The 21,263-nt window shown below is 40.8% G+C and overlaps 1 protein-coding gene across 3 annotated transcripts in view; it reads left to right on the top strand.

Moving 5' to 3' along the window:
* LOC138958231 (uncharacterized) overlaps window positions 1-20,923 on the top strand; it is a 67,386-nt gene extending 46,463 nt beyond the window's left edge. For all 3 annotated transcript variants that reach the window (XM_070329335.1, XM_070329334.1, XM_070329336.1), the window contains 7 exons: window positions 1,078-1,295; window positions 1,949-2,039; window positions 4,379-4,536; window positions 6,874-6,985; window positions 7,955-8,047; window positions 9,553-9,637; window positions 10,463-20,923. In XM_070329335.1, coding sequence (XP_070185436.1) covers window positions 1,078-1,295; window positions 1,949-2,039; window positions 4,379-4,536; window positions 6,874-6,985; window positions 7,955-8,047; window positions 9,553-9,637; window positions 10,463-10,668 — 963 coding nt within the window. In that variant the 3' untranslated portion in view covers window positions 10,669-20,923. The remainder of the gene's footprint in view (window positions 1-1,077; window positions 1,296-1,948; window positions 2,040-4,378; window positions 4,537-6,873; window positions 6,986-7,954; window positions 8,048-9,552; window positions 9,638-10,462) is intronic.
* The last annotated feature ends 340 nt before the right edge of the window (window positions 20,924-21,263 follow it).

Here is a 21,263-nt window from a genome sequence, read left to right as displayed (position 1 = left end):
AGCTTGCCTCAGTGTTTCCCTTGTTTTCTATCCAACCTTGATCCTGCAATGTAGCTTGCCTCAGTGTTTCCCTTGTTTTCTATCCAACCTTGATCCTGCAATGTAGCTTGCCTCAGTGTTTCCCTTGTTTTCTATCCAACCTTGATCCTGCAATGTAGCTTGCCTCAGTGTTTCCCTTGTTTTCTATCCAACCTTGATCCTGCAATGTAGCTTGCCTCAGTGTTTCCCTTGTTTTCTATCATACCTTGATCCTGTAATGTAGCTTGCCTCAGTGTTTCCCTTGTTTTCTATCATACCTTGATCCTGCAATGTAGCTTGCCTCAGTGTTTCCCTTGTTTTCTATCATACCTTGATCCTGCAATGTAGCTTGCCTCAGTGTTTCCCTTGTTTTCTATCATACCTTGATCCTGCAATGTAGCCTGCCTCAGTGTTTCCCTTGTTTTCTATCATACCTTGATCCTGCAATGTAGCCTGCCTCAGTGTTTCCCTTGTTTTCTATCATACCTTGATCCTGCAATGTAGCCTGCCTCAGTGTTTCCCTTGTTTTCTATCATACCTTGATCCTGCAATGTAGCCTGCCTCAGTGTTTCCCTTGTTTTCTATCATACCTTGATCCTGCAATGTAGCCTGCCTCAGTGTTTCCCTTGTTTTCTATCATACCTTGATCCTGCAATGTAGCTTGCCTCAGTGTTTCCCTTGTTTTCTATCATACCTTGATCCTGCAATGTAGCTTGCCTCAGTGTTTCCCTTGTTTTCTATCATACCTTGATCCTGCAATGTAGCTTGCCTCAGTGTTTCAGGCATCAGCGAACAACTGTCTCAAAACTAGCGGAGGAGCTTTTCCCTTCTTTTTTTTTTAACCAGTGTTTGAGTTTAAGTTTTTACCTGTGTTTAAAGTTTGTAAGGTCAATGCTGTAGCACAATCAGCCGATGTTGCTTTTTTTTATTCCTTCGTAGGTTTAAAGTTTGAGTTTTCCAGATGCAGGGGAATAACATTGTGTGCTAAGTTAAAGACATTATCAACCACAGAGCTTACTTACCTGTTTATTTACCTGATCATTGACGACTTGTTTCCAGCTGCGACAGCTGTCAGCAGAACACAACCCGCAGCAGCCGACGTCAGGCGATGACGATGAAGGCAACTGGAGAGACGCCTTCATGGATCTGGACATTGACGAAGGCCAGCTGGAGAAACAGTACGTCGACGTCATGCAGGATCAGCGCTTCAACATGGTCTCACACATCCAGGACATGCACTGCTTCCACGGCAACTTGCAGGGAGGCCTGGATCCTAGGTGAGCTTGTTTGATTTTTAGAACCCCTTGAGTAATATGGAGAGTCTTGGTTTGTCTACGGACAGACCGGCCCGCCAGCCTAACACGGCTCATTCCCAAGACTCTCCTTATTACTCATAAAACAAATGAACGTTGGAGTTATCAGGCAAGTTTCTGAAGCTAGAGCTTTGACATTTTGTTCCACTGTAAGTAACATAACAAGGGGGAGTCGTATAAATGATTTGCTTTTCTTGTTGAATTTGGATGGAGATACTGTGAAACCTGTCCTTGCGACTACGTCTCGAAAGCGACCACCTGCTCACGACGACTACTCCCAAAGATCCGAGACGAGTTTTTCTCTGATTTAACTCACCTTTCCATGGCGACCACGTGTATAAAACGCCTTTTAATCAGTCCCTTGGGTGGTGGTCATAGACAGGTTCCACTGTAATAAAACATTTGAAGAGGCGCACATTTGTGTGCAAGGAAGTGCCTGAAAAAGCTGCTACTGTACTTCATCACCTCCTTGATTTGTTTAAATTTGTTATTTCGAGTTCATAACTTTGTTTATTTGTTTGTTTGTTTATTTAGGTTTAGAATTATCAAAACAATTGCAGACGAAAGTTTGTTGATTTAGTATGGTTCTTTAAGTCCGAATATGATGTTTGATACAGGTCGCCCAAGATCAAAGCACTGATGAAGGAAATCAAGCAGCTGACCACCAGTCTACCGGTCAGTGCTGGTGCCAGCATCTTTGTCAGACAGGTCAGTCCATGGTCATTTTTTCTGTAATAGCAGACGTTCAACATCTTGATATTTTGACAGTCTTTAAGGTTTAACATTATTGTAGTTCCATGTAAATATTCGGGGGAAAAACGTTCATACACACACAACTCCAGTGATGCAAAACACAAGTATATGTAGGAGACGCAGTCCATGAATGGCGATGAAGAAAAAGTACCAGATTGTTCAGAGGAACCACCAGACTTTTCACACTAATAGACAATGTTTGGAAATGTTACTGTCGTTGTGAAAGAATTACAGTGGAGTCCGGGTACAACGAATCTCAAGGGAGATACATTTTAGTTCGTTATATCAGTAATTCGCTGTAGAGTTTTCAACCCTAAATGGCCTCAAGACAAGTTTTCCCAATCACCTTCAAATGATCGTCCCATTGATCTTTCCTTGGAGAGTACAATCTCTGCATGTTTTCAACAGCTTCATAATATAATCCATAGAGAGAGGCAAACTAACAGCGGGAGGTGCATGAAAAGCGTCAGTTTTCACGATAAAACTTTGACTCGCTCATTCACGGGACATAACTGCACTCCGGACTGTCCACAGTGTTGAGCAATTTAGGAGACTTCACTGCCTGAGGAGAGTATTGATTCAAACGAACGCGTGGTTCTATATCGCGTCACTTCGTCACGGATCGGAGAAAACACAACAAGTCGCGTAAGGCGAAAATACAATATTTAGTCAAGTAGCTGTCGAACTCACAGAATGAAACTGAACGCAATGCCATTTTTCAGCAAGACCGTATAATACTCGTAGCATCGTCAGTCCACCGCTCATGGCAAAGGCAGTGAAATTGACAAGAAGAGCGGGGTAGTAGTTGCGCTAAGAAGGATAGCACGCTTTTCTGTACCTCTCTTTGTTTTAACTTTCTGAGCGTGTTTTTAATCCAAACATATCATATCTATATGTTTTTGGAATCAGGAACCGACAAGGAATAAGATGAAAGTGTTTTTAAATTGATTTGGACAATTTAATTTTGATAATAATTTTTATATATTTAATTTTCAGAGCTTGTTTTTAATCCGAATATAACATATTTATATGTTTTTGGAATCAGCAAATGATGGAGAATAAGATAAACGTAAATTTGGATCGTTTTATAAATTTTTATTTTTTTTTACAATTTTCAGATTTTTAATGACCAAAGTCATTAATTAATTTTTAAGCCACCAAGCTGAAATGCAATACCGAACGCCGGGCTTCGTCGAAGATTACTTGACCAAAATTTGAACCAATTTGGTTGAAAAATGAGGGCGTGACAGTGCCGCCTCAACTTTCACGAAAAGCCGGATATGACGTCATCAAAGACATTTATCAAAAAAATGAAAAAAACGTTCGGGGATTTCATACCCAGGAACTCTCATGTCAAATTTCATAAAGATCGGTCCAGTAGTTTAGTCTGAATCGCTCTACACACACACACACACACACAGACACACACACACACACAGACACACGCACATACACCACGACCCTCGTTTCGATTCCCCCTCGATGTTAAAATATTTAGTCAAAACTTGACTAAATATAAAAAACAGTTCCAGATTTCGAAACCATGTTCGTCAGCCATTGATTTTAGCAAGACAGACCACATGTGCACGAGCTTCGCTGACGTACATCGCAAAATGTCATGACGTCACCACAACTTTCGGTTTTGGTTCGATCTGTTTCGTGCACCTCCCGCTGTTAGTTTGTTCAGAGTTCGCTCATCACGCGATGTGCACTTGTGTTTGTGTATTTTTGTCTTTGGAGACAATTATTGACATCAGTTCGTTGTAGCCTTGTGACTTTTAGAGACAAAACGGCTCTGGGGCGATGAAAACGTGTTTGTTAAAAGAGGGGTTCGTTATGCAAATGAGTTCAAAAGGTTCGATGTAGCTGGAAAGTAACAAGTAAGAAATAGAAGGCTGTCTGCCGGGAAATCAATGGCAGTTTGTTAAAAGAGGGATTTCGTTATACCCAGGTTCGTTATAGCTGGACTCCACTGTATTTCTCTTGGAAAGCTTTCCCACATGACATTATATAAGCCAATCATTAGATAGAGGCGTTTCTCCACACGTGACATGCCCCTATCAAGTGATTGGCCTACAATGTTACGTGGGAAAGCTTTCGAAGACAACTCTTTCACAGCACATACAAATCCGAAAGTTATTTCCAAACATCGTCTATTAGCATCAAAGGTATGGTGGTTACTCTGAACAATTTTTTACTTTTTCTTCTTCTTCTTCATTAATGAGCTGAGTTATTTCTGGAATTTGTCTATTTTAGTGTATCTGTATTCAAGCGGCAATGTTGATGTTGTTTAGGATAAGGACAGGCTGGATGTGATGCGAGCCCTGGTGACTGGGCCGACAGGAACACCCTACAGTCTGGGATGTTTCTGCTTCGACATCTACTTTCCAGCCAGCTATCCCAACGTCCCACCCCTCGTCAAAATCATCACCACGGGCAACGGCACTGTCAGGTGGGTAAACAAGAATGTTCTGAGTGTTGGTGCGGAAGAATCTTGTCTGTGTTGTCTTTTTACATTGAGTCAAGCTTTGATGACTGATATTGGGTTTTCAGTGTCGATCTTTTAGTTTTAGGCCAACAGAACAAACTTCAGAAAGGTCAAAATGCAGCAGAAGAGGACCAAACAGCGGAACACATCTTACAGCGATGTCCCTTACTAGATGAGGAACGAAAAGAAGTGTGGCCGTCACCAACTCCCTTGCAGACCAAACTATACGGCAGTCGACAGGAGTTGGAGAAAACGACAACATTTATCACCAGTGCTGGACTGATTGTGTAACCTCTGCGAACGCCAAGAAGAAGAAGAAGAAAATGCAGCAGGAAGACTAATTCTAAAAGCATGCAAAAGAGACCATGCTAAACCAGTACTCTGCTCTCTCCACTGGTTTTCTGTTGAAGCCTGCATGAACTACAAACTTTGTACTCTGTCATACAGCAGTCCCTCTCATGAACGGACACCCTTGGGCCATAGCAAAACTGTCCGTACATTGCAGGTGTCCGGTCACGGGAGGGGTGACCACACCACCCCCTCCGCCATACATTCACACAGAGACACACAAACAACAGGATTGAGTCTATGCTAATCACTTCTTGTGGCTACTAAACAATAACAATAAACTCCTAATACTTCTTTAAACGTTCTGTAAAAATGATTTGTATGAAAAGTGTTGAAAAGAAGAGATAAAATAAATCCTCAAGGCAGTGAACACACTCACCATGCACTGACATACGAAAGCAGCCACACAAACACAGCACAGAGGAGCGTGTGCAGATGCTTTGAAAGAATAAGCTTGAAAACCAGTTTGAAGAAATAGCAGCAGATAGAGCTGCATGTCATAGTCATGTAATTTATTTTCTTGTCTGGCTTTATTGACTGCATGCCGATCATGTGGCATGGCAGTGACTTTTCACTCTTCAGTCGGAAATACACAGTACATAACACAGCTCCCACTCTCCCTCACTAATGCCTACCCCAAGCCGTGACAACTGATGCTTGGAAATTGTGTGGAAGAGTACACCTCACTATTTCTCTCCAATGCTCTTCCTGCTGACATGTAGTGACACCGGACACCCCACAGAGTTTAGCCAGCTACCCCTCCACCCCCCCCCTCCCTCTCACTCCCTCCAGCCATGTACTGTTTGGGGCTGTGGCCAGAGAGGCCAGCTGCACTGTTCACTCAGAGCAAAACCAGTTGACTGTGTCGTAACTTTTGACAAAGCAAGACAACTGAAGGGTTCACAGATTAGGCAACCGACTCACTGGTCAAGACTGAGGGGAAACAAGAGTATCTTGTCAATGAAAGAGGTTACACACAGACACACGATGCTGAGAACTGTGGCCGTTTTTCACTCTCTTTCGCTCAGGACCTTCATCGACTGTACATGTGGTTTCTGTTGTTTACGTCCAACAGACAAGAATAAAGAGCACAGTGCAGTTTCATGTTGGCATCTTCGCATGTACTCCACTCATGACCAAAACTACCCCCCCCCCCCCCCCCCCCCCCTCTCTCCTGATGGGTACACGTGCACTCAAGTTATCAGTGACTGTCATCACGCCATTGCGGCTGTGATCTTTGTACCAAGGGCCGGACTGCTCTGTTATCGACTTTGTTGTGGTGAACATTTGACGATGGTCTGTCCGTACATTGGAGGTATGACCTGCTGTTGGGACCGAAAATGAGTGTCCGCGTCCACGTTTTGCAGGTGTCCGTTATAGAAGGAAAACACTCCGTGCCGAGCAAATGTGTCCGTACATGTCAGGTGTCCGCTCACGCCGGGGGCCGTACATTGCAGGGACTGCTGTAGTTTTTTCTGTCAAACATCATCTCCTGTTTATCTCTCCACTTGCCTCTCTCTGTGATAGACGGTCATCTCTACATCTGGATAAAAACCTCACCTCCTAGATTTATTATCAGACTTTTTCCATTTTCTGGGCATCCGGCCAAGTTAAGCTCTATGTTATGTGGAGTTTCTGTAGAAAGGGAGTTTAAACATTAGCAAAGTTTCCCAGGAGGGTGGGTAATGAGGTCAAGGGATGGCCAGTTGAGGCTTGACCATGAGATGGTCTTACCACAGGAGAAAATTGCCAGGGGGAAGGGTGGGGTAGGGGAGAGGGGGGTAGGAGTGGGAGTGTCACAAGGGGTTGGGGGGGAGGGTTGTTTTTCAGAATGGTAAGGGCGTGTGCTTTATTCCTATGACAGACCGCAGGATGAGGAAGACTGTCAGTGTGCGAGTGCAAATCTTCAACAGTGACAGCATAGCAAACTGATATCTCTACTTTCTATGGCAGGTTCAACCCCAACCTGTATGCAGACGGCAAAGTTTGCCTCAGTTTGTTAGGAACATGGCATGCTGGTGATGCTAGTGAAAAGTGGACGCCTGGACAATCTTCCATCTATCAGGTAAAGTCTTTTGTAACAGACAGATCACATGAAGTTGGCAAGGATAGTAAATCTGAAGTTTTCTTTACGTGAGCATGTCTGGGTGTATCTGGGTAGTGTCTGTCTCAGTTGTGTCAATGGGTTTCTCTTTTTATATTTAGTCATGTTTTTACTTAAAATCAGCTAACCGGGTTTTAGTATTCTCGACGAAGACTGGCTCGAGATTTTTATTGTCGGGTCTTTTGGTTTATATGAAGTCTTATATCGCGCGCGTATCTCCAGACTCGGACTCAAGGCGCAGGGATCTATTTATGCCGTGTGAGATGGAATTTTTTACACAATACATCACGCATTCACATCGACCAGCAGATCGCAGTCATTTCGGTGCATATCCTACTTTTCACGGCCTATTATTCCAAGTCGCACGGGTATTTTGGTGGACATTTTTTATCTATGCCTATACAATTTTGCCAGGAAAGACCCTTTTGTCAATCGTGGGATCTTTAACGTGCACACCCCAATGTAGTGTACACGAAGGGACCTCGGTTTTTCGTCTCATCTGAAAGAATAGCACTTGAACCCACCACCTAGGTTAGGAAAGGGGGGAGAAAATTGCTAACGCCCTGACCCAGGGTCGAACTCGCAACCTCTCGCTTCCGAGCGCAAGTGCGTTACCACTCGGCCACCCAGAACAGATTGACTAAATGTTTTGATATCTCTTGACGCGACCTGATTCAGTTTTTGTGTTATGGTGTCGGTGTATTAATGTAATATATTTTAGCATTTCTTTCAACGTGAATTCAAAAATATGGAGAGGATTGTTGAAACAAGTTGAATATGTGTTTTATTTGAATCACCTGAGTAATAAGGAGCTAGCTTCTTAGTACTCAGAATTAAAGTGCCCGGCAGGCCGGTACCCTGCTAAGTGCTAAGTACTAAGTGCTGTTCATCAAGCATCTTATCTTGTAACTTTTAATTTTTCTTGTCCAGGTTCTGGTGTCGATTCAGAGCATGATCCTGACCCCTGACCCCGTGTTCAATGAGCCAGGCTACGAGTCCATCAAAGGCACACAAGAAGGAGAGGTCAGAGAATGGATTATTTGTATTCAGATATTGTATTGTTTGTTGAGGATTAAGAGAAAAGATTAAGCTGAATCGTTTTGCAAATTGTTCTTTTTTTTTAATCATCAAGCCTTTTTTTCTCCTGGGGTTTGAAAGATGAGAATTTGTATCCAGTTGGCCGTTGTCAGCGTGAGTTCGTCCCCACGTTCGGCGAGAGATTTATTTCTCTGAGTCAACTTTGTGTGCAGACTCTCCTCGGTGTCCGAACACCCCCGTGTGTACACGCAAGCACAAGACCAAGTGCGCACGAAAAAGATCCTGTAATCCATGTCAGAGTTCGGTGGGTTATAGAAACACGAAAATACCCAGCATGCTTCCTCCGAAAACGGCGTATGGCTGCCTAAATGGCGGGGTAAAAAACGGTCAGACACGTAAAATTCCACTCGTGCAAAAAAACACGAGTGTACGTGGGAGTTTCAGCCCACGAACGCAGAAGAAGAAGAAGAAGAAAGATGAGAAGAAGGCATTCATTTTTGAGTCACTTGAGAAAAAGTGACTCTATGTAATCGGTCAGTGTTAGTCTGTCCGGCCGGCCGTCCGGCCGGCCGGCCGTCCATAGACACCACCTTAACGTTGGACTTTTCTCGGAAACTATCAAAGCGATCCGGCTCATATTTTGTTTAGTCGTGACCTCCAATGACCTCTACACTTTAACGATGGTTTCGTTGACCTTTGACCTTTTTCAAGGTCACAGGTCAGCGTCAAAGGAAAAATTAGACATTTTATATCTTTGACAAAGTTCATCGGATGTGATTGAAACTTTGTAGGATTATTCTTTACATCAAAGTATTTACATCTGTAGCCTTTTACGAACGTTATCAGAAAAACAAGGGAGATAACTAGCCTTTTCTGTTCGGCAACACACAACTTAACGTTGGGCTTTTCTCGGAAACTATAAAAGTGACCGGGCTCAAATTTTATGTGAACGTGACTCCCAGTGACCTCTACACTTTGACGTCTGCTTTGGTGACCTTTGACCTTTTTCAAGGTCACAGGTATGTCTTGAAGGAAAAAAATTGAAATATCATATCTCTGAAACTATTCATCGGATTTGATTCAAACTTTATAGGATTATTCTTTACATCAAATTCTTTACATCTGTATTGTGTTGTGAATAGCAATTTCTTCCTGTCCATCTGATGCCTCATATAATATTCAGAACTGCGAAAGTGACTCGATCGAGCGTTTGCTCTTCTTGTTTAAATGAACATTTTGACTAGCACCATTATAACTTACTTAGTATTTGTACTGAAAGCGTTACATGTTCTTTCTAGTTCATATTGAAAAATTCAATGATTATATTTGCTGTATATGATGTGAAGTTTCTGTAGAAACGGAGTTTAAACATTGGTGAAGTTTTCCAGTGGGTAATCAGGTCATATTTGCATGATTATATTTAAGAAATTAGGCATTTGGATTTCAATAATTGTCATCCGTGTAAGTAACGGACGGCAACTGTTTTTCAGACCCAGAGTCGTCAGTACAACTGGAAACTTCATCTTCAGACCCTGCGTCATGCTGTCCTGGGTCAGCTCAAAAAGCCCGCAACAGGTACCAAGCTGTACATAGAGACACATATAAATAACATGTTCATGCTGATATATGTTTTGACATGTGTAATATTAACACAGATCACTGCAAATGCTCAGACACCAAAGATTATTGTACAGTGGAACCTCCCGTCTAAGACCATAAATTGGGGGGGGGGGGGGGACACTTATGAATAACATGTTCATGTTGACATATGTTTTAATATGCATAATATGAATAGAGGTCTGGGCAAATGCTCAGACACCAAGGATTCTTATATTCCCTGACCTTGCAGTTCCTTGCTACTCTGGCTTTACATTATTTTGCAAGGCTTTACAATAGATATTCGAAGTAGGAACCAAGCTGTAAAGCATGATTTACTTATTGATTAATTGAGTGTATCTGGATTAATATTCAATACTTTGCACAGCTGGCTTATGACTACAAGTGCAAATCATGATAATTGCCACAAGGTGCATTTTCACACAGTTACTTTTGAAAGCTGACTTTCCAAACCGCACAGTCATACATGTTTCCCTTTCTGGCAACTTACTCAAACAGAATACAGTTTAGCAACTTGTTAACCTGAGATAATAAGGCCAAAAAAAAAAAGGTAAAAATAGGGTCGGTAGGTCGGGATTTTTTTTTTTTTTTTTTTTTTCCCCCCAAAAAACCATATTTTTACGTTATTTTGCAAAAAAACAACAGATTTTTTTTTTCTTTTTTTTTTTCCCCCAAATGCCAAAAAAAAATCTAGGGTCGCGCGAAAAAAATAGGGTCGGTCGGGTTACCGTAAACAGACTATTTTTTGTTGTTGGCCTAAGTGTCTTCTCTGTCCCGTTCTAGGATTTGAGCGTGTGATTCGGCATCACTTCGCGCTGCAGAGAGAAGCCGTTCTCAAGCAGTGCGCGCAGTGGGTCAAAGGTTGCGAAGATCCCGACATCCTGAGGCGTCTCCGTCAAGCGGCTGACGCAATCTTCGAAGAAATCATGTGCCTTGAGGTGGACTTCAACGAGGAAGAGGAAGACAGTGAAGACGAAGAGGAGGTGTAAATTTCTGTGGTGATCCTTGACTGTACTGTGATGACTGAGATTCCGTGATTCTTGATACTGGTCATGGTTCTTTAACGTGATACAGTACAGTGATGTGTGTTGTTAAGGCTTATAGATTTTGTACATGTACATGTTCTCTGCCCCCCCCCCCCCCCCCCCTCTCTTTCTCTCTTTCTCTCTTTGTCTCTCTCTATCTGTCTTGTCTGTCTCTCTCTCTCTCTCTCTCTCTGTCTCTCTCTCTCTGTCTCTCTGTCTGTCTCTCTCTCTGTCTGTCTGTCTCTCTCTGTTTGTTTGTATCTCTACCTATTTTTATTATTACTGTATTGTGTCTTTCCATATGCCCGCATGGGGCAGCGCAATAAGTGCTCATTTGTGGTGTTAAATGATTTTGTGGCAGCAAAATTCATTCGTTGAAAGATAGTTTATTTTGTTCCTTCACTAATGAAAACTTAAAATGTATGCACGTCTTTTCAACCATTTATTAATACACAAAGTATTGCATTTTGGTGGAATAGTTTTTTTGTTAGTCAGCCAAAGCAAATGGTTTTTCTTGAGAATCTTTATTTTTGTCATTCTTCAGTCTTGCGCTTGGTTCCTATTGGTACTAACTGAAAATTCAATTGTAGTTTAAAATTAGGTTTTGCTGACAGAAAGAGCTTATTCTTCAAAAAGTTATATTAATTAGTATGACTGTGAGCAAATTAATTGAATGGTTTTAATAGCACATGTATGGTTCAAAATGGCTTTCTAGGGTACATGTAGTTTTGAAGAGTACCACTGATGGGAACCATGTACAGAAATAAAGTTATTGTTGCCAGCATAATTATGTGCTCACAGATCTGTACTTGTTTACTTGTATTCAGCTGGATGACATGTTTGCACATATTCCTCTATGCTGGCTGAATTTGTTTTCATATGTTTGTTCTTTCATCAAAACAAAGTTTCAAAAATTATATGAATGTATGTTGAGATATTTGAAATGAATGGCGTTTGGTTTGTTGCTTTGAACAACAACAGAGTGTTTATATGAGAATCAAAGAATTTTAAATGAGTTTGAAAGCTACAGTTTTTAATCATCATTGGAGTCCAACTTTAGTCAAAAATATTGGAGGCAATGAGATGAATATTGTTCAGATATGTGTGCAGTTGTCACAGTTTTCATTTTGTCCTGGTAACAAGGATGTAGCCAGATGAATACTTCATTTTCTCTTTAAAACTGTGTTACTAGTGCAATCAGGAAATTCCTAAGTGCCATTATTCTGATCAAACATTTGTAATACAGTATTCATTTTGTTGCAGTGCTTACTGTCCGATTGTCATTCTGCTTTATGGTTGTGTTTGTGTTTCTGCAGCAACATTTATTGCAGCTATGTTTTGATTTGTCTTTATAAAAGAAAAGTTGATGTAAATACCTGATTGTACAAACACTCCGACATTCTCATTTATTTTGAGACTTTTTGTTATAATTTGGTTGCACATTCTTTTGCTGTTACAAGCATGATTCCGTTCAGAGAAAATCCTTTGTTTACAAATTTCTAGTTGTAGGCATTGAGATAATGGGGCTTTCAAAATTAATCTGATAGCTAATTATTGTCAGTTAATGGCATACCTTCTACTGAGATGAACGTGGTCATGAGAGCCCCCCGCGGGTTAGGGGGAGTCCCATATTGGTTGGGACGAGAAAGAATTTACCCGATAATCCCCAGCATGTCGTAAGAGGCGACTTACGGATTCTGTTTCTCCTTTTACCCTTGTTAAGTGTTTCTTGTATAGAATATAGTCAATGTTTGTAAAGATTTTAGTCAAGCAGTATGTAAGAAATGTTAAGTCCTTTGTACTGGAAACTTGCATTCTCCCAGTAAGCAGACATGGGATTCTTCCGTAAATTTACGGAATTCCGTAAATTTTTAGGCTCCAGGGATCATTCTTGAGATTTGTGCAAATCCGCTGAGAAAATTTTGGGGTATATGTAGGTATAGACCCAAGTTTTTCGGCCGGTCCGCTGATCGCGACGCTCCATTCCATACTATTCTTGAACGGTTGGTTCCTAAAACGGTCAGACTGTTGCTGGTCGATCCGTATGGTAACGCGCTCTTTGTCTCCTACAGTCACCGTTTCAATGTAGCTATCGGGGATTCAGTATAAGCATACCGTATGAGAATGATTCGGCGCCATTTTTACATCGCTTCGAGCCACCTGCCAAAATGATGACTCGGAAGCTAAAGCGAGACGAAACCGTTTTAGCCCGGAAAATTGACCAGCAGAAGTACAAGAAAATTCTCTGGAGATTCGACTGGCTCGATGAAGTTGTATCATTGAGCTGGAAAGACGAGAAAGGCCAGAAGACACAAGACGTGAAAGTTGGCGATGCTTTTGCTAAAATCAACTTGCCGGGAAAAGCTCAGTGCACTTTGTGCAACGATGTTTAATCAACTACGGCTCCAATGTTTTGGACAGTGCATCTCTATTTGTGCTGCCAAAAAAACTATCACAGATCTTCATATTTGGTGTTTTGTTCTTGTCTGAACTCGTGGAGAAAACGATCACTTTTCAATCATAACAATATTTTAGAGATACATGCTTGGGACCAGTAATAGACTTGATACATGCTGTGTTTAACACAGTGCCACCACACCATTGTTGTCTCCATGAAAAAGACACTAAACTTGCAGTGGACTCTGACAAACTATTTTCTACTCATGGAAAACAGTTCTGCTTTAATTCAAGGTGAGGTAAACAAAAAATCAATTTTCTTTCATATGTTTCCCTGCTGTTTGATTTGTTGTTATTGCCATTGATATAGAAGCTCTATGATTAAGCTGAAATATGCATTTCAGGGCCATTTTTGTGTGTCTAAAACACTAAAAACCTTCAGCTTCTGGGGGCCTTCTGCGGCCCCCAGACCCCCACCTTCTTTTTCCTTAATTATCACTTTTTCTGAATTCCATGTCTGAGTAAGGTCATATATTGTACTACGTTGCAAGCCCCTGGAGCAAATTTTTGATTAGTGCTTTTGTGAACAAGAGACAATTGACAAGTGGCTCTATCCCATCACCCCCCTTCCCTCCGTCGCGATATAACCTTGAACGGTTGAAAACGACGTTAAACACCAAATAAAGAAAGTGGTCATGAGAACAGTCTGTGTTGGTGTGTCTGGGAATGACAGTGGTACCTGCCATGTGAAATCCCTCCCACATGAATACCTGTCAATAAAGGACATCTTTTCCCCTTTATCTTGACCAAAATATACCTGTCATGACACTGGCCACCTGCATTGTAGTTACACTTCCAACTGGCTGAAGGAAAGATTGAAATTACCTGTCCAAAAGATGTTGAACCACAATAGACCTTTTCAGCATCTGAGCAGCTCTTGCGAGATATTCGCAAGACATGCTCTTTATTGTGCTTCAAAAATTGCGAGAACTAAGATCTTCGGCCTATGGAGCTCCCGCGAGATAGCCAACCATCATGCTTTGCTATGCTTTGAAATTTGTGAAACCTTGCGAGAGCTTGGAATACCGATAGGGTCTATTGTAGGCTTCCACAAAGGCTTTGTGACTCTTTGCTATATGTGGTGTCTCACAGTCGAACATCCTTGTTGCTAAAAATGTGACAGTGCAAAAGCAGCTACCTCTGTGTCTGATAAAAAGTGAGTGTGCTACACAAAATGTCCTTTTTCCTCAGATGTATGTTTGAAGGGTCTTCATGTTACAAGTGTGAGTGCTGGTATTGTAGACATGGCTTGGCTGATGGATGATTTTGTTTAGCACTAGCAACTGAACCATGACAACAAAGGGACCTGATTTTTTTGTTGATTTTTTTATTTGACCATGGAAAATCTCACAGTGTGACTGACTGATTAGTTGAGGTTTACGTCCTCTTAGGACAAATTGGCCTATCTTGGTACAGGTAGAGGTAGTATATGCTAACTAGTGTCTGTGTTATTGGTCCAAAGATGCCTTGTAGGTATTAAGATTAGTAACTTGCTCAAAGTCACACTTGTTATATCATAACATCTTCCACTTTAAATTTCAAAGAAATCTGGCAATGCATATTGTATACTTGGTTTCTGCTTGTATCTGCAGAGGAAGAGAATTTACAAAGTTTGTGTGTGTGTGTGTGAGAGAGAGAGAGATAAGGAGAGAGTGTGTGTGTGTTTTGTGAACCTTCTCATAATTATGGCTTGCAATTTGCTGCACCTATTTATTTGTGTTTTTTTACTCTGTTATTTGGGTTTTTCAGCTGCTCTGAATCCATCTTGAATGAAGGAAAGAGTTTACAGAAGTGTACAAGTAAAAAAAAAAAAAAGGGCAATACATAAAGAAACAAAACTGGTGTTTATTTGTGTTTTTTTCTGTAAGATTTCTTTTATGAAAATGTGTGTGTTTAAGAGTGATTGCTGTAAATAGGCACAACTGAATTGCAGACCTGTTTACCAGTACGATTTGGGCGTATTTTGTACGCCAAATTATTATCGGTACGCAAATACGCGACACACGCACAAAATACGCATAAGAAAAAGTCTAGAATACGTTTTCCGGTGTTGGTGTGCTGATTACGGAATGGTACAACTGGTTTCGGTCGAAGGGAGATAAGCATGACAGCGAGTCTTCAGCTGTGGAAACCTTGTTCAGTTGTTGGCACGTGCGATCGTCTGGACAATCGTGGGAAAATGAAGCGGAAAAATGTGCCAGTTTCGGATGACTGTACCAAGTCTAAACAGCAGAAGCAGCAGATTTTCTTGGAGAAATATAAGATGGAAATATAAGAAAGAGTCAGGAATTGTGGAGTCTACTATGGGAAAAAGTCATGCACACTGCAAGTATTGTGAATCAGATTTCTCCGTTGCCCATGCTGGGAAATATGACATGAACGACACTGCAGTTCCAAAACTCACCTGGACAAGGTTGCTGCAAAGAAATCCGCTGAAAGCTGCCATGGAATTATGAAGTTCATTCCCGCAAAGCAAATCCTGCCAGAAGAAAAGGCTGTAGTCCGCGCTGAAGCAATGTTTTCTGAGATGATTGTAAAAATCATAGATCTAAATATAGGTCCCTGTAAAAATGAACTTGCCACTGTCAACCGCAGATGTTATTTCACGAACTTCATCTTTTCATTATCAATCTGTTTGGAAGACACTGGTTATAATGCTATAAACTGACAGGTAAATAAAATTGTTTTATTCCTGTTGTATTGGAAGGAGTTAAATTCTGAAGGTGTTCACAAGACATGCTATTCTTACACAAACACGTTTGCACCCACGCGTACATTTTCCCTAGCCCATATGGCTTTGCTTGCAAAGTACACCAACTTTTTGAAAAATACACTCAACCTTTTGGGAAAGTACTCTTGCCTCGGGTTTAGGGTAAACAGGTCTGGAATTGATCTTTTTGCTTGAAAATCAATGCACAAAATAATATTGTGATTACAAAATAGTTGTGTAAAGTTGTACTCTTGTTAATGTTATGGATAAACCATCACTTGAAAATGTCATTGCGGTTTGAACACTTTTTCATAAAGGTTTGCGCTGGAAAATAGGCTTTACTTTTGGTTATATCACTATTTGTGTAAAAACATTTGATCTTTCTAGGTTTTTGTTCTGTGGTGAGAAAAATGTGAACTGGCACATGAGTGTGTGACATTGTGTTTGATTGAATAATACCATGGCAAGCTTTCCAGTTTGATGCCGAGTGTAGACATTAACATGTGACACCTTTACACTTGGTTTTGTAATTTTAGCTTGTTACAAGAAGTAACGCAGATTTGTGTGGTTTGAAATAGTGATGCATACACATTTTTAGAGAGTGTACATGTATTAGAAAGAGTATGAAAAAAACCTAGTTCAGTCTTTCTTTTTCCCGCAGTGGGGCACTGCGGTTATGAAATTAAAAGCCCCTCCTGTTTTTGGAACCGCAGGAGCTTTCTAGTTTGCTGTTAGGTAGATTTTTGGTTCCTCTTTCCTGTCATGCTCTCTTTTTCTTCATGAATTCTTTTCTTTTTTCTGCCTTCTTGCTCATTCACCTGTATTTTTTCCAAAAATCTCTTCTCTTGCCGCTTGTCTCGCGATTCATGTATAGTTTAATCTGTTAGTGTTCTGATGTAAGTCCAGCAGTAGATAGGTTAAGCCTATTTTAACATACTGGAAACTGGTAATCTTCCAGTAGGTATTAATTTAGTTTTACTAAAGCCTGCTGGGACACAAGTAATGGGTTAGTGCATTTGTAAACAGGAATCGCTTGACAAGTGGCCCCCTTCATCCCCCCCTTCCTCGTCCTGATATGGCTCTGCGTAGTCGGCTGGACGTTAAGCAACAAATAAACAAACAAACAAACAAACAAAGTCTTTCTTTTGATTGTGATGGGTAAGAATGATAGATCATTTAAATTTTGTGTGTTACACTAATTCATTAGAATTTTTTTGCAAGAGTTATTTGCTGTCAAAATAGATAAATAATATAATAATAATTGGTTTAAGCGTGTTTTTGACTCTCATGCGAAGCAAAAGTGAGTCTATGTACTCACCCGAGTCGTCCGTCCGTCCGTCCCCCCCGGACGTCCGGCCGGACGTCCGGACATCCGTCCGGAAAACTTTAACGTTGGATATTTCTTGGACACTATTCAGTCTATCAGTACCAAATTTGGCAAGATGGTGTATGATGACAAGGCCCCAAAAAACATACATAGCATCTTGACCTTGCTTCAAGGTCGCAGGGGCCATAAATGTTGTCTAAAAAACAGCTATTTTTCCCATTTTCTCTGAAGTTTTTGAGATTTAATACGTCACCTATATATGATATATAGGGCAAAGTAAGCCCCATCTTTTGATACTCCCGCAGTGGGGCACTGCGGTTATGAAATTAAAGGCCCCTCCTGTTTTTGGAACCGCAGGAGCTTTCTAGTTTGCTGTTAGGTAGATTTTTGGTTCCTCTTTCCTGTCATGCTCTCTTTTTCTTCATGAATTCTTTTCTTTTTTCTGCCTTCTTGCTCATTCACCTGTATTTTTTCCAAAAATCTCTTCTCTTGCCGCTTGTCTCGCGATTCATGTATAGTTTAATATGGCTCTGCGTAGTCGGCTGGACGTTAAGCAACAAATAAACAAACAAACAAACAAACAAAATCTTTTGATACCAGTTTGGTGTACCTTGCTTCAAGGTCACAGGAGCTCTTCAAAGTTGGATTGTATACATATTTTGAAGTGACCTTGACCCTGAACTATGGAAGATAACTGTTTCAAACTTAAAAATTATGTGGGGCACATGTTATGCTTTCATCATGAGACACATTTGGTCACATATGATCAAGGTCAAGGTCACTTTGACCCTTATGAAATGTGACCAAAATAAGGTAGTGAACCACTAAAAGTTCCCGCAGTGGGGCACTGTGGTTATGAAATTAAAGGCCCCTCCTGTTTTTGGAACCGCAGGAGCTTTCTAGTTTGCTGTTAGGTAGATTTTTGGTTCCTCTTTCCTGTCATGCTCTCTTTTTCTTCATGAATTCTTTTCCTTTTTCTGCCTTCTTGCTCATTCACCTGTATTTTTTCCAAAAATCTCTTCTCTTGCCGCTTGTCTCGCGATTCATGTATAGTTTAATCTGTTAGTGTTCTGATGTAAGTCCAGCAGTAGATAGGTTAAGCCTATTTTAACATACTGGAAACTGGTCATCGTCCAGTAGGTATTAATTTAGTTTTACTAAAGCCTGCTGGGACACAAGTAATGGGTTAGTGCATTTGTAAACAGGAATCGCTTGACAAGTGGCCCCCTTCATCCCCCCCTTCCTCGTCCTGATATGGCTCTGCGTAGTCGGCTGGACGTTAAGCAACAAATAAACAAACAAACAAACAGCTTTGTGTTGCATGACCTTGGATGACCTTGACCTTGGGTCAAGGTCACATGTATTTTGGTAGGAAAAATGTGTAAAGCAGTTCTTAGTGTATGTCATTGCTAGGTTTAGTTATTTGACCTTGACCCTGAAGGTGAGGGTCAAGGTCATGTAAAGGTCAAGGTGAAGCATGTGAGTCGTATGGGCTTTGCCCTTCTTGTTATTAATTGTTTAAGACCGTTAACAAGCAGACTGCTTATGGACATGTTCTAATAATAATTATACATGTAATGGCTGAGCAACTTTGACAGTTTTCTGCCAGAATTGCATAAGTGATAAATTACAGTGGCACTCCAATTTAAGACCTCCAAAAATGTTGGAAAATCAGGCCCTGACCCCCGCGGGTTAGGGGAAAGAATTTACCCGAATAATCTTCCAGTAGGTATTAATTTAGTTTTACTAAAGCCTGCTGGGACACAAGTAATGGGTTAGTGCATTTGTAAACAGGAATCGCTTGACAAGTGGCCCCCTTCATCCCCCCCTTCCTCGTCCTGATATGGCTCTGTGTAGTCGGCTGGACGTTAAGCAACAAATAAACAAACAAACAAAACATTTACCCGAAGCTCCCCAGCATGTCGTAAGAGGCGACTAACGGATTCTGTTTCTCCTTTTACCCTTGTTAAGTGTTTCTTGTATAGAATATAGTCAATGTTTGTAAAGATTTTAGTCAAGCAGTATGTAAGAAATGTTAAGTCCTTTGTACTGGAAACTTGCATTCTCCCAGTAAGGTCATATATTTTACTACGTTGGAAGCCCCTGGAGCAATTTTTTGATTAGTGCTTTTGTGAACAAGAAACCATTAACAAGTGGCTCTTTCCCATCTTCCCCCTTTCTCCGTCGCGATATAACCTTCGTGGTTGAAAACGACGTTAAACACCAAATAAAGAAAGAAAGAAATAGAAGCTGGTCTTAAAGTGGAGTTAATTTTACAGACCTGATTAACCGAAGATATGAAAAATCAAGGTCCTAAAAAGGGGGAAGTCTTACATTGGGGTGTCTTAAAAGGGGGGAGGGGGGTTCCACTGTATGGAAAAGTAATTAACGAGCCCACTGGTCAGACAATCTTTGATGCAAAATATTTAAAATGATGCTATAAATGTGTTTTTTGGACCCTCCGCGGGTTAGGGGCAAGAATTTACCCGATGCTCCCCAGCATGTCGTAAGAGGCGACTAACGGATTCTGTTTCTCCTTTTACCCTTGTTAAGTGTTTCTTGTATAGAATAATAGTCAATTTTTGTAAAGATTTTAGTCAAGCAGTATGTAAGAAATGTTGTACTGGAAACTTGCATTCTCCCAGTAAGGTAATATATTGTACTACGTTGCAAGCCCCTGGAGCAAATTTTTGATTAGTGCTTTTGTGAACAAGAAACAATTGACAAGTGGCTCTATCCCATCTCCCCCCTTTCCCCGTCGCGATATAACCTTCGTGGTTGAAAACGACGTTAAACACCAAATAAAGAAAGAATGTGTTTTTTGGTTCAGTCCTGAGTGACAATCGATCACTGTTTTTGTTTCTAAAATGATTTTCTTTGATTTGATTTTTCTTCTTTACATTCTATGATACAGGTTTCCACATGGAGTGGAAATGCCTGCTTGGTTTATTATGAGTTGCAGCGAGTGATTAATTATCTTTGTGTAGCGCTGCATGAGGATTGCGGACAAATTTGATTTTATGTCCTGGTGTATCATTTTGTGATTAGCTAAGTGAGTTTTTACCGGCACGGTTGGCCTAGTGGTAAGGCGTCCGCCGTGAGGTCGTGGGTTCGAACCCCGGCGGGGTCATACCTAAGACTTTAAAATTGGCAATCTAGTGGCTGCTCCGCCTGGCGTCTGGCATTATGGGGTTAGTGCTAGGACTGGTTGGTCCGGTGTCAGAATAATGTGACTGGGTGAGACATGAAGCCTGTGCTGCGACTTCTGTCTTGCGTGTGGCGCACGTTAAATGTCAAAGCAGCACCGCCCTGATATGGCCCTTCGTGGTCGGCTGGGCGTTAAGCAAACAAACAAACAAACAAACAAAAGTGAGTTTTTCTGCTTGGATGGAAGGTTCTTCTTTTTATTAAATGAATTAAAAGGGATGTGCCTGAGGATTGCAACAAATGTATTATGTATGTTTAGTTTTTCCTGTATTTTGTTTCTTATTTATAAAAAAAAAACCACAAACAAAAACTGCTTGACTGGAGATTGTTTTGTAAAAGGGAATATATGGGTTTCTGCTTGGTGTCATATGCACATACATTGAAGAAATGGAATGTTATATGCTGTGATAATTAAGCTTGTTTTTGTGTGTTATAATGCAATGAGTGCAGCTTATTTGTCCATAAGAAGCATTGCTAATCGCCAAATATCGGCAAATTAAAATGAATGCAAATAAAAATGTTGACATGTTATGAAATCCAGAGAGAGAGAGAGAAAGAGAGTGCAGTTGTAACAAAAATGTTCATCTATTTCAGTGTTAAAACATAATAGTAATCGTGGATTATCATACCTGATATAGAATCTGAATCAGAAGATGTGTTAAGAATCATGAATGAGGCATTGTACTTGAAATAAAAAAAATAGGTTCTGCATGTGTTCACTGAAACTGCAGACCGTTCAGATTAATTAAATAAATATATATGTGTAAATATTAAAACAAAACAAAAAGTTCATCAAATGCTGTTTTTCACATGTCAACAAAAAGCAAATTAACATGGACACACGCGCACTACAAATCA

Source organism: Littorina saxatilis, linkage group LG2 (assembly GCF_037325665.1).
Source record: "Littorina saxatilis isolate snail1 linkage group LG2, US_GU_Lsax_2.0, whole genome shotgun sequence".
NCBI classification, from domain to species: domain Eukaryota; kingdom Metazoa; phylum Mollusca; class Gastropoda; order Littorinimorpha; family Littorinidae; genus Littorina; species Littorina saxatilis.
Note: the sequence above shows the minus strand (reverse complement) of the source record. Positions and strands in the feature narration are given on the sequence as shown.